The sequence below is a fragment of the Pelophylax lessonae genome (genome assembly GCF_965119305.1).
Source record: "Pelophylax lessonae genome assembly, chromosome: 4".
NCBI lineage: Eukaryota > Metazoa > Chordata > Amphibia > Anura > Ranidae > Pelophylax > Pelophylax lessonae.
The window spans coordinates 223,062,344-223,079,014 of record NC_138771.1 but is presented as its reverse complement, the minus strand read 5'-3'; the positions used below and the strand labels follow the sequence as shown (position 1 = coordinate 223,079,014).

Here is a 16,671-nt window from a genome sequence, read left to right as displayed (position 1 = left end):
CGTACAGGTGTGAGGAGAGGGCTGAGTGCATACAGGTGTGAGGAGGGGGCTGTGTGCATGCAGGTGTGAGGAGAGGGCTGAGTGCGTACAGGTGTGAGGAGAGGGCTGAGTGAAAAACAGGTGTGAGGAGGGGGCTGAGTGTGTACAGGTGTGAGGAGGGGGCTGAGTGTGTACAGGTGTGAGGAGGGGGCTGAGTGCGTACAGGTGTGAGGAGAGGGCTAAGTGCGTACAGGTGTGAGGAGGAGGCTGAGTGCGTACAGATGTGAGGAGATGGCTGAGTGCGTATAGGTTTGAGGAGGAGGCTGAGTGTGTACAAGTGTGAGGAGGGGGCTGAGTACGTACAGGTGTGAGGAGAGGTCTGAGTGCGTACAGGTGTGAGGAGAGGGCAGAGTGTGTAAAGGTGTGAGGCGAGGGCTGAGTGCATACAGGTGTGAGGAGGAGGCTGAGTGTGTACAGGTGTGAGGAGAGGGCTGTGTAGAGGTGTGAGGAGAGGGCTGAGTGCGTACAGGTGTGAGGAGGGGGCTGGGTGCATACAGGTGTGAGGAGAGGGCTGAGTGCGTACAGCTGTGAGGAGAGGGCTGAGTGTGTACAGGAGTGAGGAGAGGGCTGTGTACAGGTGTGAGGAGAGGGCTGATTGCGTACAGTTTTTAGGAGGAGGCTGAGTACGTACAGGTGTGAGGAGAGGGCTGTATACAGGTGTGAGGAGAGGGCTGAGTGCGTACAGGTGTGAGGAGGAGGCTGAGTGTGTACAGGTGTGAGGAGAGGGCTGTGTAAAGGTGTGAGGAGAGGGCTGAGTGTGTACAGGTGTGAAGAGGGGGCTGAGTGTGTACAGGTGTGAGGAGAGGGCTGTGTAAAGGTGTGAGGAGAGGGCTGAGTGTGTACAGGTGTGAAGAGGGGGCTGAGTGTGTACAGGTGTGAGGAGAGGGCTGAGTGTGTACAGGTGTGAGGAGAGGGCTGTGTACAGGTGTGAGGAGAGGGCTGAGTGTGTACAGGTTTGAGGAGGAGGCTGAGTACATACAGGTGTGAGGAGGAGGCTGAGTGTGTATAGGTGTGAGGAGAGGGCTGAGTCCGTACAGGTGTGAGGAGGAGGCTGAGTGTGCAGGTGTGAGGAGAAGTGATTTCTGTCTACGCATACCGTTTTTTTCTTTAAAGCGGAACTAAACCTACTTATCCTTTGCAGCTAAGGAAGTGGCCATCCAAGGCAGGCCATGCATTATGCAATTTTCTTTCCGGTACCTTTGGTTGAAGGAAAGAAAATTGTTTGATTTCCCCATAAACACAGTCAGTGTTGATGAAGGAATCCTTCCTGCTGCACTATTTTATTCTGACAGTGGGAGGTTTTCCAGTCATCAGAATACAATGAATACTGCTGATAGTAATGATTGAACAAAAAAAAACTCTGACAGGCTGGTTGTACAGAAAACGCTTGATAGATTGATGCAGCACAAGCAGCCTGCCCATAGATCAATTGAAATTCATCTGGTTCCTGAACCATGCACATTTCGATCCATCCATGGCTAGCTTTAGCCACTCAATCTAATCTACAGTTGCCTTGGTGCTGCACATGTGATTAGCAATTTAAGGGCTGGTTTTTATTCTGCTTTAAATAACTATTCCTAAAGTGGATGTAAACCCTTACATATACCAAGAGAAGTGAACAGCCTCAGATGACACACAGAAATGAAACAAATCTACCTACACAAGTTTAATTTGTACATCTGCTGTCTTCAGCTTTCTACACTGTTTGGAAAGTGAACATCGTGTTAGAATTTTTTTCCTGTTCCAGCAGTGGGTGTGGAGTCTTGGCATACACTGTGTGACAGCTAATTAGAGGAAAGCCACCCCCCTCCACATAGGCAGAGGAAGGAAGTAACATGCAGAACTGTGCTGTGAGTAGGCCAGCTCTCTGCTAATCTATCTCTATGCACATATCCCGACACAAATATCCAGCTGCTTTTATCTCCTGTGTCGGAGAACTTTTCAGAAATTGTCATGCTGATAACAGAGGAACAGAGCAGCAGAAAGACACAAAACCTAGGGCTTTGGAGAGAGATAAGTAAACACTACAGGTATATGTGCCCAGGTCAAATTTCATGGACGCGGTTTACATCCACTTTACATCATTTTCATCATATACACAATGGTCAACATGTTTAACCTAATTTATCTGCTTCTTCAGGTCTAAAAATAAGGTGATTGCTACTGTGTCATTTGTGTGATATGTGATCTGTACATATTTTCTAAAATAGATAGCAATTATAAACCCAGATTACAAAAATACACTGAAAAAAATGATAAACGCAGCACTTTTGTTTTTGCCCCCATTTTTCATGAGCTAAACTCAAAGATCTAAGACTTTTCCTATGTACACAAAAGGCATTTTTCTCTCAAATATTGTTCACAAATCTGGCTAAATCTGTGTTAGTGAGCACTTCTCCTTTGCCGAGATAATCCATCCACCTCACAGGTGTGGCATAATAAAATGCTGATTAGAAAGCATGATTATTGCACAGGTGTACCTTAGGCTGGCCGCAATAAAGGCCACTCTAAAATGTGCAGTTTTACTGTATTGGGGAGGGGTCCGGGGGGGGGGGGATTTGAAAACCAGTCAGTATCTAGTGTAACCACCATTTGCCTCATGCAGTGCAACACATCTCCTTCACATAGAGTTGATCAGGTTGTTTATTGTGGCCTGTGGAATGTTGGTCCGCTCCTCTTCTATGGCTGTGAGGAGTTGCTGGATATTGGCAGGACCTGGAACACGCTGTCGTATACACCGATCCAGAGCATCCCAAACATGCTCAATGGGTGACATGTTCGGAGAGTATGCTGGGCATGCAAGAACTGGGATGTTTTCATCTTCCATGAATTGTGTACAGATCCTTGTAACATGTGGCTGTGCATTATCATGCTGCAACATGAGGCGATGGTCGTGGATGAATGGCGTAACATCGGGCCTCAGGATCTCATCAAGGTATCTCTGTGCATTCAAAATGCCATCAATAAAATGCACCTGTGTTCGTTGTTCATAACATACGCCTGTCCTTACCATAACCCCACCACCATCATGGGCCACTCGATCCACAACATTGACATCAGCAAACCGCTTACCCACACAACACCATACATGCTGTCTGCCATCTGCCTTGTACAGTGAAAACTGGGATTCATCCATGAAGAAAACACCTCTCCAAAGTGGCAGACGCCATCGAATGTGAGCATTTGCCCACTCAAGTCAGTTACGACGACAAACTGCAGTCAGGTCGAGACCCCAATGAGGATGACGAGCATGCAGATGAGCTTCCCTGAGACGGTTTCTGAGAGTTTTTGCAGAAATTCTTTGATAATGCAAACCGATTGTTGTAGCAGCTGTTCGGGTGGCTGGTCTCAGATGATCTTGGAGGTGAAGATGCTGGATGTGGAGGTCCTGGGCTGGTGGGGTTACATGTGGTCTGCTGTTGTGGGGCTGGTTGGAGGTATTGCTAAATTCTCTGAAACACTTTTGGAGACAGCTTATTGTAGAGAAATGAACATTCAATTCACAGGAAACAGCTCTGGTGGACATTCCTGCAGTCAGCATGCCAATCGCACACTCCCTCAAAACTTGTGACATTTGTGGCATTGTGCTGTGTGATAAAACTGCACGTTTTAGAGTGGCCTTTATTGCGGCCAGCCTAAGCACACCTGTGCAATAATCATGCTCTCTAATCAGCATCTTGATATTCCACACCTGTGAGGTGGATGGATTATCTCGGCAAAGGAGAAATACTCACTAACACAGATTTAGACAGATTTGTGAACAATATTTGAGAGAAATAGGCCTTTTGTGTACATAGAAAAAGTCTTAGATCTTTGAGTTCAGCTCATGAAAAATGGGGGCAAAAACAAAAGTGTTGCGTTTATAATTATGTTCAGTGTAGTTAAATTTCAGAATATTTATAACCTTAATTTTTGTATACCATTTAATCATAATTTAGAAAAGATTTATACCTGCTTATGTTCACATGACCATAGTATATATATTATTATAGTATATTGTTATTACCAAATATTTGATAGATTTCGGCCTTCTGACCTATGCATTGCTGCCAGTGTTATGTAGTGTTATAAAGTTACACATTATGCACAGAATCAAGTTCTAAAACACATATTGGTATTACTAACATAAATTAATAAAATAATTTAGTTTGTGTATATATAAAAATAGAAAAACACTAAATATTCCCTTTAAAAAGTGATGTTTTTCAAGGACTTTAACCACTTAAGGATCGGAAGGTTTTACCCACCTAATGACCAGCCCATTTTTTGCAATGTGGCACTGCGTTATTTTAATTGACAATTGTGCGGTCGTGCGACACTGAACCCAAATAAAATCTTTGACCTTTTTTTCCCCAGAAATAGAGCTTTCTTTTGGTGGTATTTGATCACCTATGCAATTTTTATTTTTTGAGCTATAAACAAAAAAAAAGTGACAATTTTGAAAAAAAAAAAAAAAATTATTTTTACTTTCTGCTATAAAACATTCCCAAAAAAAATTAACCTCCTTGGCGGCATTCCCGAGTGTGGCTCTGGGTTAATTTTTAGTACCAAAAGCGGTAACCCTGAGCCACACTCGGGATTACCCCAAAATGTTACTCACCTTCCCCCGCCGTCCTCCTCTGCATCCTCGCACTCTTTCCTCACTCTGTGCATGGCCGATTGCTGGCACTTGCCTTCCGGTTTTCTTCCCTACGAGGGTTGCGATGCAGGGGGGAGGAACCGGCGGCAAATTCAAAAGTGTAAATACACAAATGACATGCAAACAGATCACATTGTATCATGCCATTTCAGCACAGCATTGCACCTTGATACTTTTCCAGTGCTTTGTGCCTGGAAAATTTTTAACGACCATGGCGTCCAAAAAGCGTTTTTTTTTGCGCAAAAGCGCTTTTAGACGAACTGGAAAACGGCGACAGCGAAACGGAGTTACTTGAATAACTGAGCGATAGCGATTCATGGGAAAATTCGTCATCAGGTACGGAAAGTGACGACAGCGACGATTCTGATGTCTCTTCCTGGCACATAGCTTGTGGAATTTGGGAAGTATATCAAATGATTCTTCACAATTTCCAACGGAGCTATGTGCCAGAAAGAGACATCAGAATCGTTGCTGTCGTCACTTTCCGTACCTGATGACGAATTTTCCCACAAATCGCTATTGCTCAGTTCTTCAAGTAACTCAGTTTCGCTGTTGCTGTTTTCCAGTTCGTCTAAAAGCGCTTTTGTGCAAAAAGAACGCTTTTTGGACGCCATGGTTGTTCTCAATTTTGCAGGCACAAAGAACTGGAAAAGCACAGACAGGGTCAGGGTATAATCCTGTGGTGAAATGGCATGATACAGTGTAATCTGTTAGGATCACAGCTTTGTATCATGTCATTTAGTGTATTTACATTTTTGAAATTGCTGCCGATTCCACCCCCCTGCGTCGCAACGCTCACAGGGAAGGGATTCGGAAGACAGGTGCCGGCATCGGCCAAGAACACAGTGGGAGGACAGCGGGGGAGAACAGCGGGAGGACGGTGGGGGGGGGGGGGGATCGCAGGGGAAGGTGAGTTTTAAAATGTACAGAGCAGATTTCCGTGTAAAATAATGGTACCGCTTTCAGCACCTAAAATCTGAAATAATCATACCACCAGGGAGGTTAAAAATCTAATTTTTTCATCATTTTGGGCCAATATGTATTACCTGTGTTCATTACTGACAGAATAGCGGTCTGCCTGCCGTGTTTACATCAGCAGACCAACATTCTGTCTCCATGGGGAGGGCTCATGGGTGCCCGGCATGCATTGTGGCCATTAGGTCCGCTAACTGGCTCCCCCTCTAGCCAATTGGGGCGTGCGCGCAGCCACACTAACTGCTAAACGAACATGTACATCGTTTCGCGTAACAGAGCCGACCTGCCGCTGTATAACTACGGCGGCTGATTGGCTAGTAGTTAAAATTAACCTCAGCTCTAGTATTGAAATTGTGAACATATATCTTAAAGAGGTTGTAAACTCATTTAAAAAAATTTTTTTTTTTTTACAACCTGCAAGAGAAAGACATAATGAGCTAGTATGCTTCGCATACTAGCTCATTATGAAATACTTACCTTAGAACGAGCCCCCGCCGTGCCGCTCTCTTACCTGTATGACGGGCGACATGACATGTCGCCCGTCTTCCGGGATCGCGGCATCCGGTCATCTGATTGGCCGGAGCCGCGGTGACGTCACTCCCGCGCACGCGCACGGGAGCCGACGGTCACGGCACGGGGCTCTGAAGGAACGGCACGGTCAGCCGTTCCTTCAGAGCGCATGCGCCAGTGACGTCACTGGCTGCATTAAAGGTAAATATCTCCTAAACGGTGTAAGTTTAGGAGATATTTACAGTACCTATAGGTAAGCCTTATCATAGGCTTACCTATAGGTACAACTTCCTGAGGAGGGTTTACTTCCTCTTTAATGGGAGTTAATGGCACAAATATTAAGCAGGATTTAGTAGGCATGCAGCAAGCTTTGGCAGTGCCAAAACCAGCTAGCGCAGTCACAAGGGGCTGTGGATATGTCCACAGAAGGACTGGTAATGCAAGACTCACTGAGGGGGATTTACTAAAACTGGAGCCCTCAGAATCTGGTGCAGCTGTGCATGGTAGCCAATCAGCTTCTAACTTCAGCTTGTTTAATTAAGCTTTTGTATATAAGAGGTATCTCTGCTTTGGATGGGATTTTTAAGGCAATTATATGACAATATATATGTAAAATATATCTTTTTGTTGTTCAAAAAAATAAAAAAAATGTTAAAAACAATTCATACACCATGTTTTATATGCCAAGAGAAACAACCTAAAATGATACATATTAAATCATGAAATATTGTCCAAGAAGTGGTATTCCCCAGCTACTGCTAATACATTACATGGTGGTTATTGGAACCAAGGATGGTTCCAAGAAGATAGGGGTATCCAACGCATTTCAAATTAAACATCAATAAATTCTTCCTCAGGGATATTATATCCACTTCTGCAACATAGAAAAAGCTTGTTTTAGAAACAAATATTTAAAAAATACATCCAGAGATGCAAAAAAGTGTATAAACAATACTTCCCATTGAAAATAAATATATACAATGTGCTGACCTCTATTTCAATGCTCCCCAGGCTTTCAAGGGACTGCCCTGTTGTCTCCCTGGAGCCACAATCACACCATGTAGGGTCGCTGGATATTTGTCCAACAAAAAGGAAGTTGACCCCTTCACTAGAAAAATATTGTATATATAGAACTCATGTAATAAGGTACTGATCGCAGCAGCCCACTTACGGGGATTATGGACATCTTAGGACAAAGAGCAAATAGCCCATCGTTACTTACATAGAGATGTTCCCAAAAGCCAGTCCCCCCAGTATGAAAATTGAGATTCCCCCTGTTGCGTTGTTTCCCATAAATATGAGTAAAAGTCAAGCAAGAATCTCCAAGCGCATTTTCCCAGCAAAGTGTGAGGAGAAAATGGCATCAACGGCGGTCCCTGGCATTCTGAACATCTAGCGCATACGCGTCTGAATGACGTCATGCGCAATGGCGGTGAGAGATGGCGCTGCTGCGTGACCAACCAGCGCCATGTTGAGGACAAAAATCCACCGACACAGAAGGTCTCTGATGGCTGAGGGACAGAGCCCTCAGATTTACATCAGAGTATATACGGCTCCCTGATAGGGGGCCTTTTTGTGCCGGACATGGTCCTGACATTTGTGGCTATCTCCCATAAAGAAAAAAGGCACTCACCTTAATTACAATACCTGTTTAGTTACATTAAACTATTGAAAAAAAGGGCAAAACAAACAACAACAAATGGCTGCAAGGCCATACATAGCATTTATTATATAAAATTATTATTAAATTATTAAAACCCAAAAAAGGTGTTTCTAATTTTGTTTCCCCGCCGGATAGGACCAAACACAAAAAAGAGGTCCTATCCGGCGGGGAAACAAAATGAGTCTCAAAATACCAACCTAATCATCTCTCCGTTCCTTCCAAGACCTCCTGCTCTCTAGTTCCCTTGTCACCTCCACCTATGCTCAACCTCCAGGACTCCCTTTCTAACCCTTTCTTTGAAATTCCCTACCCCAATCTGTCTATCTCCAATTCTCCTCACTTTTAAGCCTATCCTGCCTCTACCTAACAACTGTACTTTTATTTTCTCCATCAGCTCATCCCCCACAGTTATTAATTATTACCTTTTGTATCACTTGACCCTCCCTTATAAATTGTAAGCTCTAACGTGCAAGGCCCTCTGATTCCTCCCGTATTGATATGTATTGTAACCCCACATGTGGTAAAGCGCTGCGCAAACTGTTGGCACTATATAAATACGGTATATTAATAATATCATCTTCGTCATTATCATCATCATCATCATCATCATCTTTATCATCATCATCAGCAGTAAGCTCAGCAAATTCAGCACAATTCGCCCTCCCTAAACACAGCCAGGAGATGTATGACTTTATCTGTAAATTGTTCTTGCAAAAAGGCTTACCTTTACTGTTGCTCACTATGTTGGTATCTGGATTGCCCTGTTATTATTAGAGTGACACTTGGTGCTAAATTGCTATGGTTGGCTGGGGAGAGAACATTGTCTCTGCCCCCCTTTCTCTCTTATTTCTCTAATTTTTTTAATAGAAAAGGTATTTCTTTCATTTTAGATATCAATACAAAGATTAGAGTAATTTTATACCACTCCTTCATTTGACATCATCATTTTATACTGAAAAAAATCACAAACCTGTCTTTTCTGCCCGGTATCTAAAAAGGTGATTGGAAAGAGAGCTCCAGCACACAGCCTGTGATTCACAGCCACATCTGTGCATATTCTCTGTGCACTGTGAGAAGTGGGGAGGGGGTTATCCCTTCCCTCCAATCATGCCTCAGCGCTCTCCGCACTGAGATCTACAGTGTAGGACATCAGGTGCCTGCCGCCTACTTTCCAGAGTTGAGAGGTTCTGTGTAAATTCTGGCTGTAGAGTATAGATGGTTGCAGATAAACAGATACAACTTATATAGGAGGATGTGTTTCATTTCTGTGTATCACTTGATGCTAGTTACTTTACTGGGTTTATGTGAAGATTTAAAACCATTTTAAAAATATGGAAATTACCTGCAATTACTGTATTCAAAGCCTTTGACTTTTAAGAAGCAAATCACATCTTCATTAAACTTTCAGAGAAACACTTGGACACAAAGGAAATCACAGATTATCTGCTACTTCTGTAGGAACTGGAGCTTTCTCAGGTTTGGATTATTTTGTATTTTACTAAGTTAATACTAAGTGGGTAGTGAAACATTGCTGTGTGCGTAGGTGCAAGAGTCATTTTTTATCCTTATTTCTGATGACACATTTTGAGATGCTCTGTACAACTATCCAACCTTGATGATTCATTTAGATAACTGTAATCTAAGCTTTATCTTACTATCAAAAGCAGAACAGCAGATATCCCCATAGTGGGGGTTAAAAACAAACTGATGTGAGAGAAGATACCCCTTGGGTGCCATTATGGTAATGTTTTCCAGCACTGCAGTCCAGCTGAACTGGTGTGAACTTTGTAAACTGTTCTTTTAAAATGTTCAAGATTTTGTTAAAGGCACCCTATCTTTAATTTGGTACTATTTTCCACTTATAAGGAACATATTTACTCAAACATCAGTCTGTGTTCTAGTTCATATAGAATATTTAGTGCAGGTATGGGCCATAACCCAGACGTAGTGTATATTGCTGTAACAGGTGGCAGACTAAGGCCCCTTTCACACATGCTGTCCGTTTGTCCATTTGTCCGTTTTTCATCCATCCGTTGATGGATAAAAAACGGACATCAATGTATCTCTATGTAAAAACGGATGACAACAGATGATCATCAGTTAACATCCATTTTCATCCACTTCCGTCAATGTCCGTTTTTTTGAACAGATGAATGCCCTATTTTTCATCCGTCAAAAAAACGGATCGGACAAAAAACCGATGACAACGGAAGAAAAACGGATGACAACGGATGAAAACGGATGACAACGGATGAAAAACGAATACAAATGTATCCGTTTTTTATCCGTTTTTCATCCATTTTTCATCTGTTTTTCATCCGTTTTTCGTCCGTTTTCATCCATTTTTCATCCATTTTCCATCCGTTTTTCATCCATTTTTCATCCGTTTTTCATCCATTTTCCAATGCAAAAACGGATGAAAAACGACCATTTGTCCGTTTACATCCATTTTTCGTCCGATCCGTTTTTTTGACGGATGAAATATAGGGCATTCATCCATTCCAAAAAACAGACATTGACGGAAGCGGATGAAAACGGATGTTAACGGATGATCATTTTTACATAGAGATGCGTTGATGTCCGTTTTTCATTTGTCAACGGATGGATGAAAAACGGACCGTATGTGTGAAAGGGGCCAAAGGGTATGTGTTGATGGGCTTTTTTTTAGCTTCAAACTGTTTTTTTGCATTCCTCTACAACAGATGCAGATCAAGTGCAGGTCAGAAGGAGGTAAAAATGCACCATTCAATTAATTCTGAATCCTGAGTGCCATTTCACACATATATGCGATGTAAGACATTGCATGTGATTCTCATCGCACTGCTATGCAAACCACATGCGATATCTGTGCGATGCAAATTCAGCCATACAGATTGCATGGCTGAATTTGCATCGCATTCGCACCAAAGTTGCGCAGGACCCCTTTTTTGGTATGCACCAGAATTTAATCTCATAGGAGTTCACACCTATGGGATCCGATTCCTGTCCAAACCGACAGTTCGCAGTGTGATAAGCAAACTAATCTGGGGGTGTAGTTAACTTTGTATTGACACTCCCAGAATTTTGCGTATGGCAATGTAAACTGCCTGCGAGTCGGATTCAAACCCGCAGTGGATTTGCAAGGTTCCTGTATCGCACCAATGTGAACTGGCACTTAATCATCTCTGAAGCTTCTCACACTGATTACAAACTTACCCCACCAACACAGACTTAAGGTCTATCGACAAAGGCCCTATTAGTCACCCCATTATCATATTGTTCAGGATTTTCACAACTTCTACTGCTGCAGGATATTCAGAAAATTTGGAGATCTGAGGTATTATTGCCTATAGCAGTGATGGTGAACCTTTGTACCTCCCATGTTTTGGAACTACATTTCCCACGATGCTCATGCACTCTGCAGTGTAGTTGAGCATCATGGGAAATGTAGTTCCAAAACATCTTGGAAGCCAAGGTTCGCCATCACTGGCCTAAAGAAACCACTGAGATGTTGTTTTTTATTTCTCAATTTTTCTCTCAAAAAATGATGATTGCCATCTGATTGTTATCGAGAATTAATCAATTTGTTAGTTCTGCCACAACTGAAAAGCTTCAAAAGTAAGCTGTGGCTCTCAAAGTAGGTATTTAAATATCTCTTTACTGTTCACTAGGAGCACCCTTTCTCTATATACAAATTTTCAATTTTTCCCAAATCAAAGTTTTGATAGGCCTGCTATCTCCCACAATGCAATGTGTCACTGTCAATGAGTGCTATTTGCAGTGTGTTGTGTTCTGCAGTGTGGGTGTGACTAAGCTCTGACATGCTGCAAGCAGAGATGGCAATTAAGGGGTTCTCACAAGGTGGAGGAGCCTCCTTAACAAAAACTGCACACAAACATAGAAAGGCAGTCAAGGAATGCAGCCAAATGGGTAACTATCAAGTTATGTCCTTGGGTAGGCTGTCACTTTGCATCTCACAAAGCAGAAATCCATTGGTCATACAAGGAATTAGAGCAAGCTACACAACATTTGACAACAGTGAGCTAGCAGGGGCACATCTTGGGAGAAAAAATACAATGTCTCTATTTTTTTTTTAACATTAGAGGGAAGTAATAGAATTGTTACAATATTAATTTGGAAGGTTCTACAGGCTGGAATGCCACAGTGACATGTGAGTTTCTCTGTCTGTTTCCTGTCTTCTTTTCCTCTTCAGACATTAGAATGTGATAAGCATGCAATAATATAACAGCTTGCAGAAAAGTAGGAAATGACTGGGGATGGGCATGGGCAAAACAATTCCCATGTTTTGGCCTTTCATCAGTGAATGTGTCTAAAACAAGTATTATATTCAAGATGTTGGGAGCAAATCGTACGTCCAGTTCCTCTTCCCCCACAAGCCACCAGAGCCACTGTAAGGACAATACAACCGGCCCTGTTGTTCTGGGCCCAGGCCCCATCAGTTCTACAGGGGGGCCTGGGAAGCTTTAGAGTTAATTTCTAACGAAGAAAAAAAAATAGGAGCAAACATCCCCACACCCGTTTGCTTACTGGGGTGTAAATTTACAATTTCCTGGGCCTCATCAGGTCAACAGAGGAGCCCAGGAGGTGACAGTAGAGGAGGGACTTTTTTCTTCATTTTTGGGTGCAGGCAGATAATACTGTGCCGCATGTAGCTCTTCACAGTCCTGGCCTGCCACCATCCACTGTCTTTGCCGGCAGGTTGATTCCTATGTAGATCTGCACCTCTCCCACAAGTGCCAGTGCTGAAGCGAGACTGATAGGAGGCAGGGACTAATCCTGGCAGCGGGTGAAGGTGCACAGGCAAACAGCCCCCTGCACTCAGTGACTCAGACACAGGATACTGAGGAATTATGGTATAATCTCCAGACTCCCCACTGTGTGCTTGTTATCATTATCATTATGATGATCACAGCACAGTAGATGCTGTATGGCTGTCACAGTGTGTCACATGGCTGTTGGGTGCTGACTATGTTTACTTATAGCTGTATTGTGTTTTAGCGACTAAAGCCCCGTACACACGTACCGATTGTCGGCCGTAAATATTCGGCCGACGACTGATCGGCCGATTGTAGGCTTGTTAGTATGATGCTTCCGACAGCCGACAGCGCACTTTCGGCCGAAAAGAATCTGTCGTGCAGGCATTAAAATTTTTGTTGGCTAACACCAGAACGGCCGATTGTTCGCCAGTCAGTACAGATTTCGGCCCACAATCAGCAGATTTGCAAGACTGGGCATGCTCAGAGAAGAAAAAACACAGGGAAAGTTAACCATCACATGACATCACTTCTGCAGTCGGCGGACAAAATTCTCGTGCAGTCTTTTGCACTTTTCAGCGGACAGGACAGCCCTGGACAAAAGACGGCCGATCGGTCGGCCGGCGATCGGTACATGTGTACGAGGCATAACACTGTACAGCTATAACAAAGTCAGCACCCAACAGCCATGTGACACACTGTGACAGCCATACAGCATCTACTGTGCTGTGATCATCATAATGATAATGATCATAAGCACAGTGAGAGGCTAGTTTACTTTTTTGTATGTGGGGGCATTAAAAACACACAGCTGAGTTGTGTTTTTACCACCCCCAACCATTCCCCCCCAAGAACCTTTCAGCGGACCTGATTGAAAGCTGGATGTAAATAGACTTCTGTTCTTTTGGGCCATTTAGCTCCAAAAAAAAAACATGGAAAAGGACTGCATCCTTTTCTATTTTTCCGGACCTAAATGTAACAGATCAGAGATAGTCTGATGTAAATGGACACTTTCCATTCCATTTACATTTGGCCACTTATAAAGCATCACAGGTCCACCCCTGTCCACTGTTCAGAGTATGCAGACACAAACTGAACAGACATCTGTCTCATCCAGCTCCACTTTTGAATGAATATGACGGATGTGATGTGACTCCACTTTTGAGTGTCCTTGACAGCTTCCTGGCAGGATAGCAGAGGCAGATTCAGACTAGGGTACGAACACACCTGACCTCATTACTGCTGATTAGTTGTTGTGAAAAAAAGTTCTAAAGCAAGACAATTCTGCTGCTTTAGAATGTTATAGTAATGGTTAGGTTTGTAATAAGTATATTACACATGATCCACATTCTTTTTGTTTACAAACTTTTATTCAGGGTGTGTAAAAAGGCAGTACAAAAAATAGAATAGGCATTAACATATGTGCATTACATACAAAATTAGCATAATGACATTATGAGGTGTTTCAACGTGAAAGGATAAACAAATATAACTATGTAATCAACAAAGTGTTCATCAATATCTGAGAAGCATGGAATATGACGGTACATTATATGAGTCCAGGTGAAGGCGAAAAAATCTCTATGCGTAAAAATATTTTCCTTTTTTCTCCCCCTCTCCCCTTTCCACTCATATTACTTTGTTTCTATGGAGGGAAAAAAAAAAAAAAGGAAGTGGGACTTCCTCAGTTATTTGAGTTGGTGAAAAGAATATCTGAGTGGGTAAACCAAGGATTCCATTTATTGTCAAAGAATGTCATAGAATTATATAGGGTATGAAAAATCTTTTCTACTATCATAATGTTATTCAATCTAGATTTCCAGTGATACAGCAATCAAACTATTCATGAGATGGTACTTCACCCCCACTAAACTACATGCCATTTTCCCCTCTGTTTCACAGAACTGCTTTAGAGGATGTCCCACCTCAGGTTCCTTTTTACATATATTTTGGGAATGTGACAAAGTCTCCCATATCTGGAACAGCCTTTCTGCCTTAGCCTCGGAAATTTCAGGAGTTCAAATTAAACTTAAGATGGCTGACTACTGTTTCAATCCATCCCACAGCTATCCGGACCCCAAATGAGACTAATTCATTCTATTACGGTTTTAATATTGTGGAACATTGCCTCAAATTGGAAGTCACCATCGGTCCCTACATGATGTACATTCTAAGTAGAGATGCCTTATATTAGAACTTTCCTGTCAATAACCAGAGTGAATTCTTTAGCTGCTTAATGAATACCTTAATAACTGACAGGGTCAGGGTCAGGGCTAGGGACAGGGTCAAGAGGGGCTCTGTGAGGTAGGCTGTAGGGGGCCACATGATTTCTAACAGCAGCCCTGCAAAAACCACTATTGCTGGAAAACCCAGTTGTCAAACATGGAAGCTTCTGAACAGGGCCTTAACTTTATTGTTCCATCCTATTTACTGTTCTATTCATATGCAGATGAGCACCACCCTGTAATACTTCTTCATTACCAGGACATTTTTCAGTTTTCAGCATTGTATTAGTATGACTTACAATTAGTCTGTCATGCACATCTTTACCAATATGCATTTTTGTTGCATTCTTTTAGAAATGGAGCTTTCTTTTGGTTGTATTTAATAACTATTAGGTTTTTAATTTTTTGTATGAAAAGAAAAAAATCTAACATTTGGGGGGAGATAGTTTCCCTTACTTTCTGATAAAATAAAAATGCTAGAATAGTACAAATAACCCTGAAATGACACTTTTTGGAAATTAGGCATTTTTTGACAATTTTTTGGATTTAAAGAGAAATGCTGATATTGAGGAGGGTAAACACAAAGCTTGAGAATGTAACACTATAAACATTCAATGTACAAGTCATACACAGAGGAAGGAGGAAGTGATGGGGTCATTGTACTGGTCACATGCAGTGGCAGGATGGAGATAAAGAGATGGGAGGTAAAAGGGTTAATATATAGGTCACATGGAGACAGCATGAAGATCGTATGCGTAGCAGAGGAGGGAGCATGAAAGGTTAAAATACAACAACGACAACAATGCAAAAGCTGGTTCTGCTAATAGGGTTCATTCTTTTCCATATTTCCATGTGTCCATTATCAGTTAAATATGCCAATGTTCTTCTATTTTTTACAGACAGAAGTAAAGTGAGGAACTGTAGTAATGGTAAGTATAGGAATTATTATTTTTTTTGTTATAGCATAGAGATTTAGACTACATCTTTCAATGTGTTTTTAAAGCTGATCTCCAGGTATGATCTTTTTTCTCAACCTACATTGGCCCAGCTGGGGCACAATATAAGTATGCATATCTCATACCTGATGGCCAGTGATAGTGTGATCTTTCGGGTCTTGTGTGCAAGCAGCTTCCCCTCTATACACAGACCACAGGGGGGTCCCTGGCTTGGCACTGCTGCCATTTATAGAATGCAAAGAATTCTATGTCTGTCTTTCCATTTATAGAATACCTTGCATTTTTTAAAATAATACAATGAATACAGGGCATTCTCTGATTGGATGAGGTGGACAATGTGACATCACCTCTCATTCTCTCCATCTTGTCCAGTCAAATAATGCCTTGTATTTATTGAAAAATACAAAGCATTCTCTGAATGGCAGCAGTGCCGAACGAGCTCCCCCTGCGATCAGTGTGCAGAGCGAAAGCTTCTTGCACAGAACCTGAGCAGAACCCAGAAGATTGTGGCTATCACTGAGACTACTACAGTAATTGTCAGATTGCTCAGCTTCCCATCAGGTATGAGATATGCATGCTTATTTTGTGGACCAATGTAGGTATGCAACAAAGATCATTCCTGGAGCTCAGCTTTAATCCTTAGCTGTACATACTGTGAAGTTTGGGGATTATTTTGCTCAAGTGTAGCACCTGCCAGCGAGTACAGTCCACACCAGAAATTCATATTTCAGGGCTTGTTGGCCCACTTTTTTTAAAGAAATTCAAAGTTCCAGAAAAACAAAAGTGACAGGGTTTCCCTCACAGGGAGTTTTCACCATCAACACCAAACAATGGTAGATTCAGCTTCCTGGCTTGTACATACAGTCATGCTGTTCAGGCCTTCCAATTCAGGCCATTGTCTGTTTCTCGC

At 42.4% G+C, this 16,671-nt stretch overlaps 1 protein-coding gene across 1 annotated transcript in view; it reads left to right on the top strand.

Annotated features, from left to right (window-relative positions):
* The window catches only part of CPED1 (cadherin like and PC-esterase domain containing 1), a 459,182-nt gene that overhangs the window by 226,131 nt on the left and 216,380 nt on the right, over positions 1-16,671 (top strand). Inside the window, exons 12-13 of the mRNA XM_082256067.1 lie at positions 9,235-9,302; positions 15,705-15,734. Of these exons, the coding sequence (XP_082112193.1) occupies positions 9,235-9,302; positions 15,705-15,734 (98 nt within the window). The remainder of the gene's footprint in view (positions 1-9,234; positions 9,303-15,704; positions 15,735-16,671) is intronic.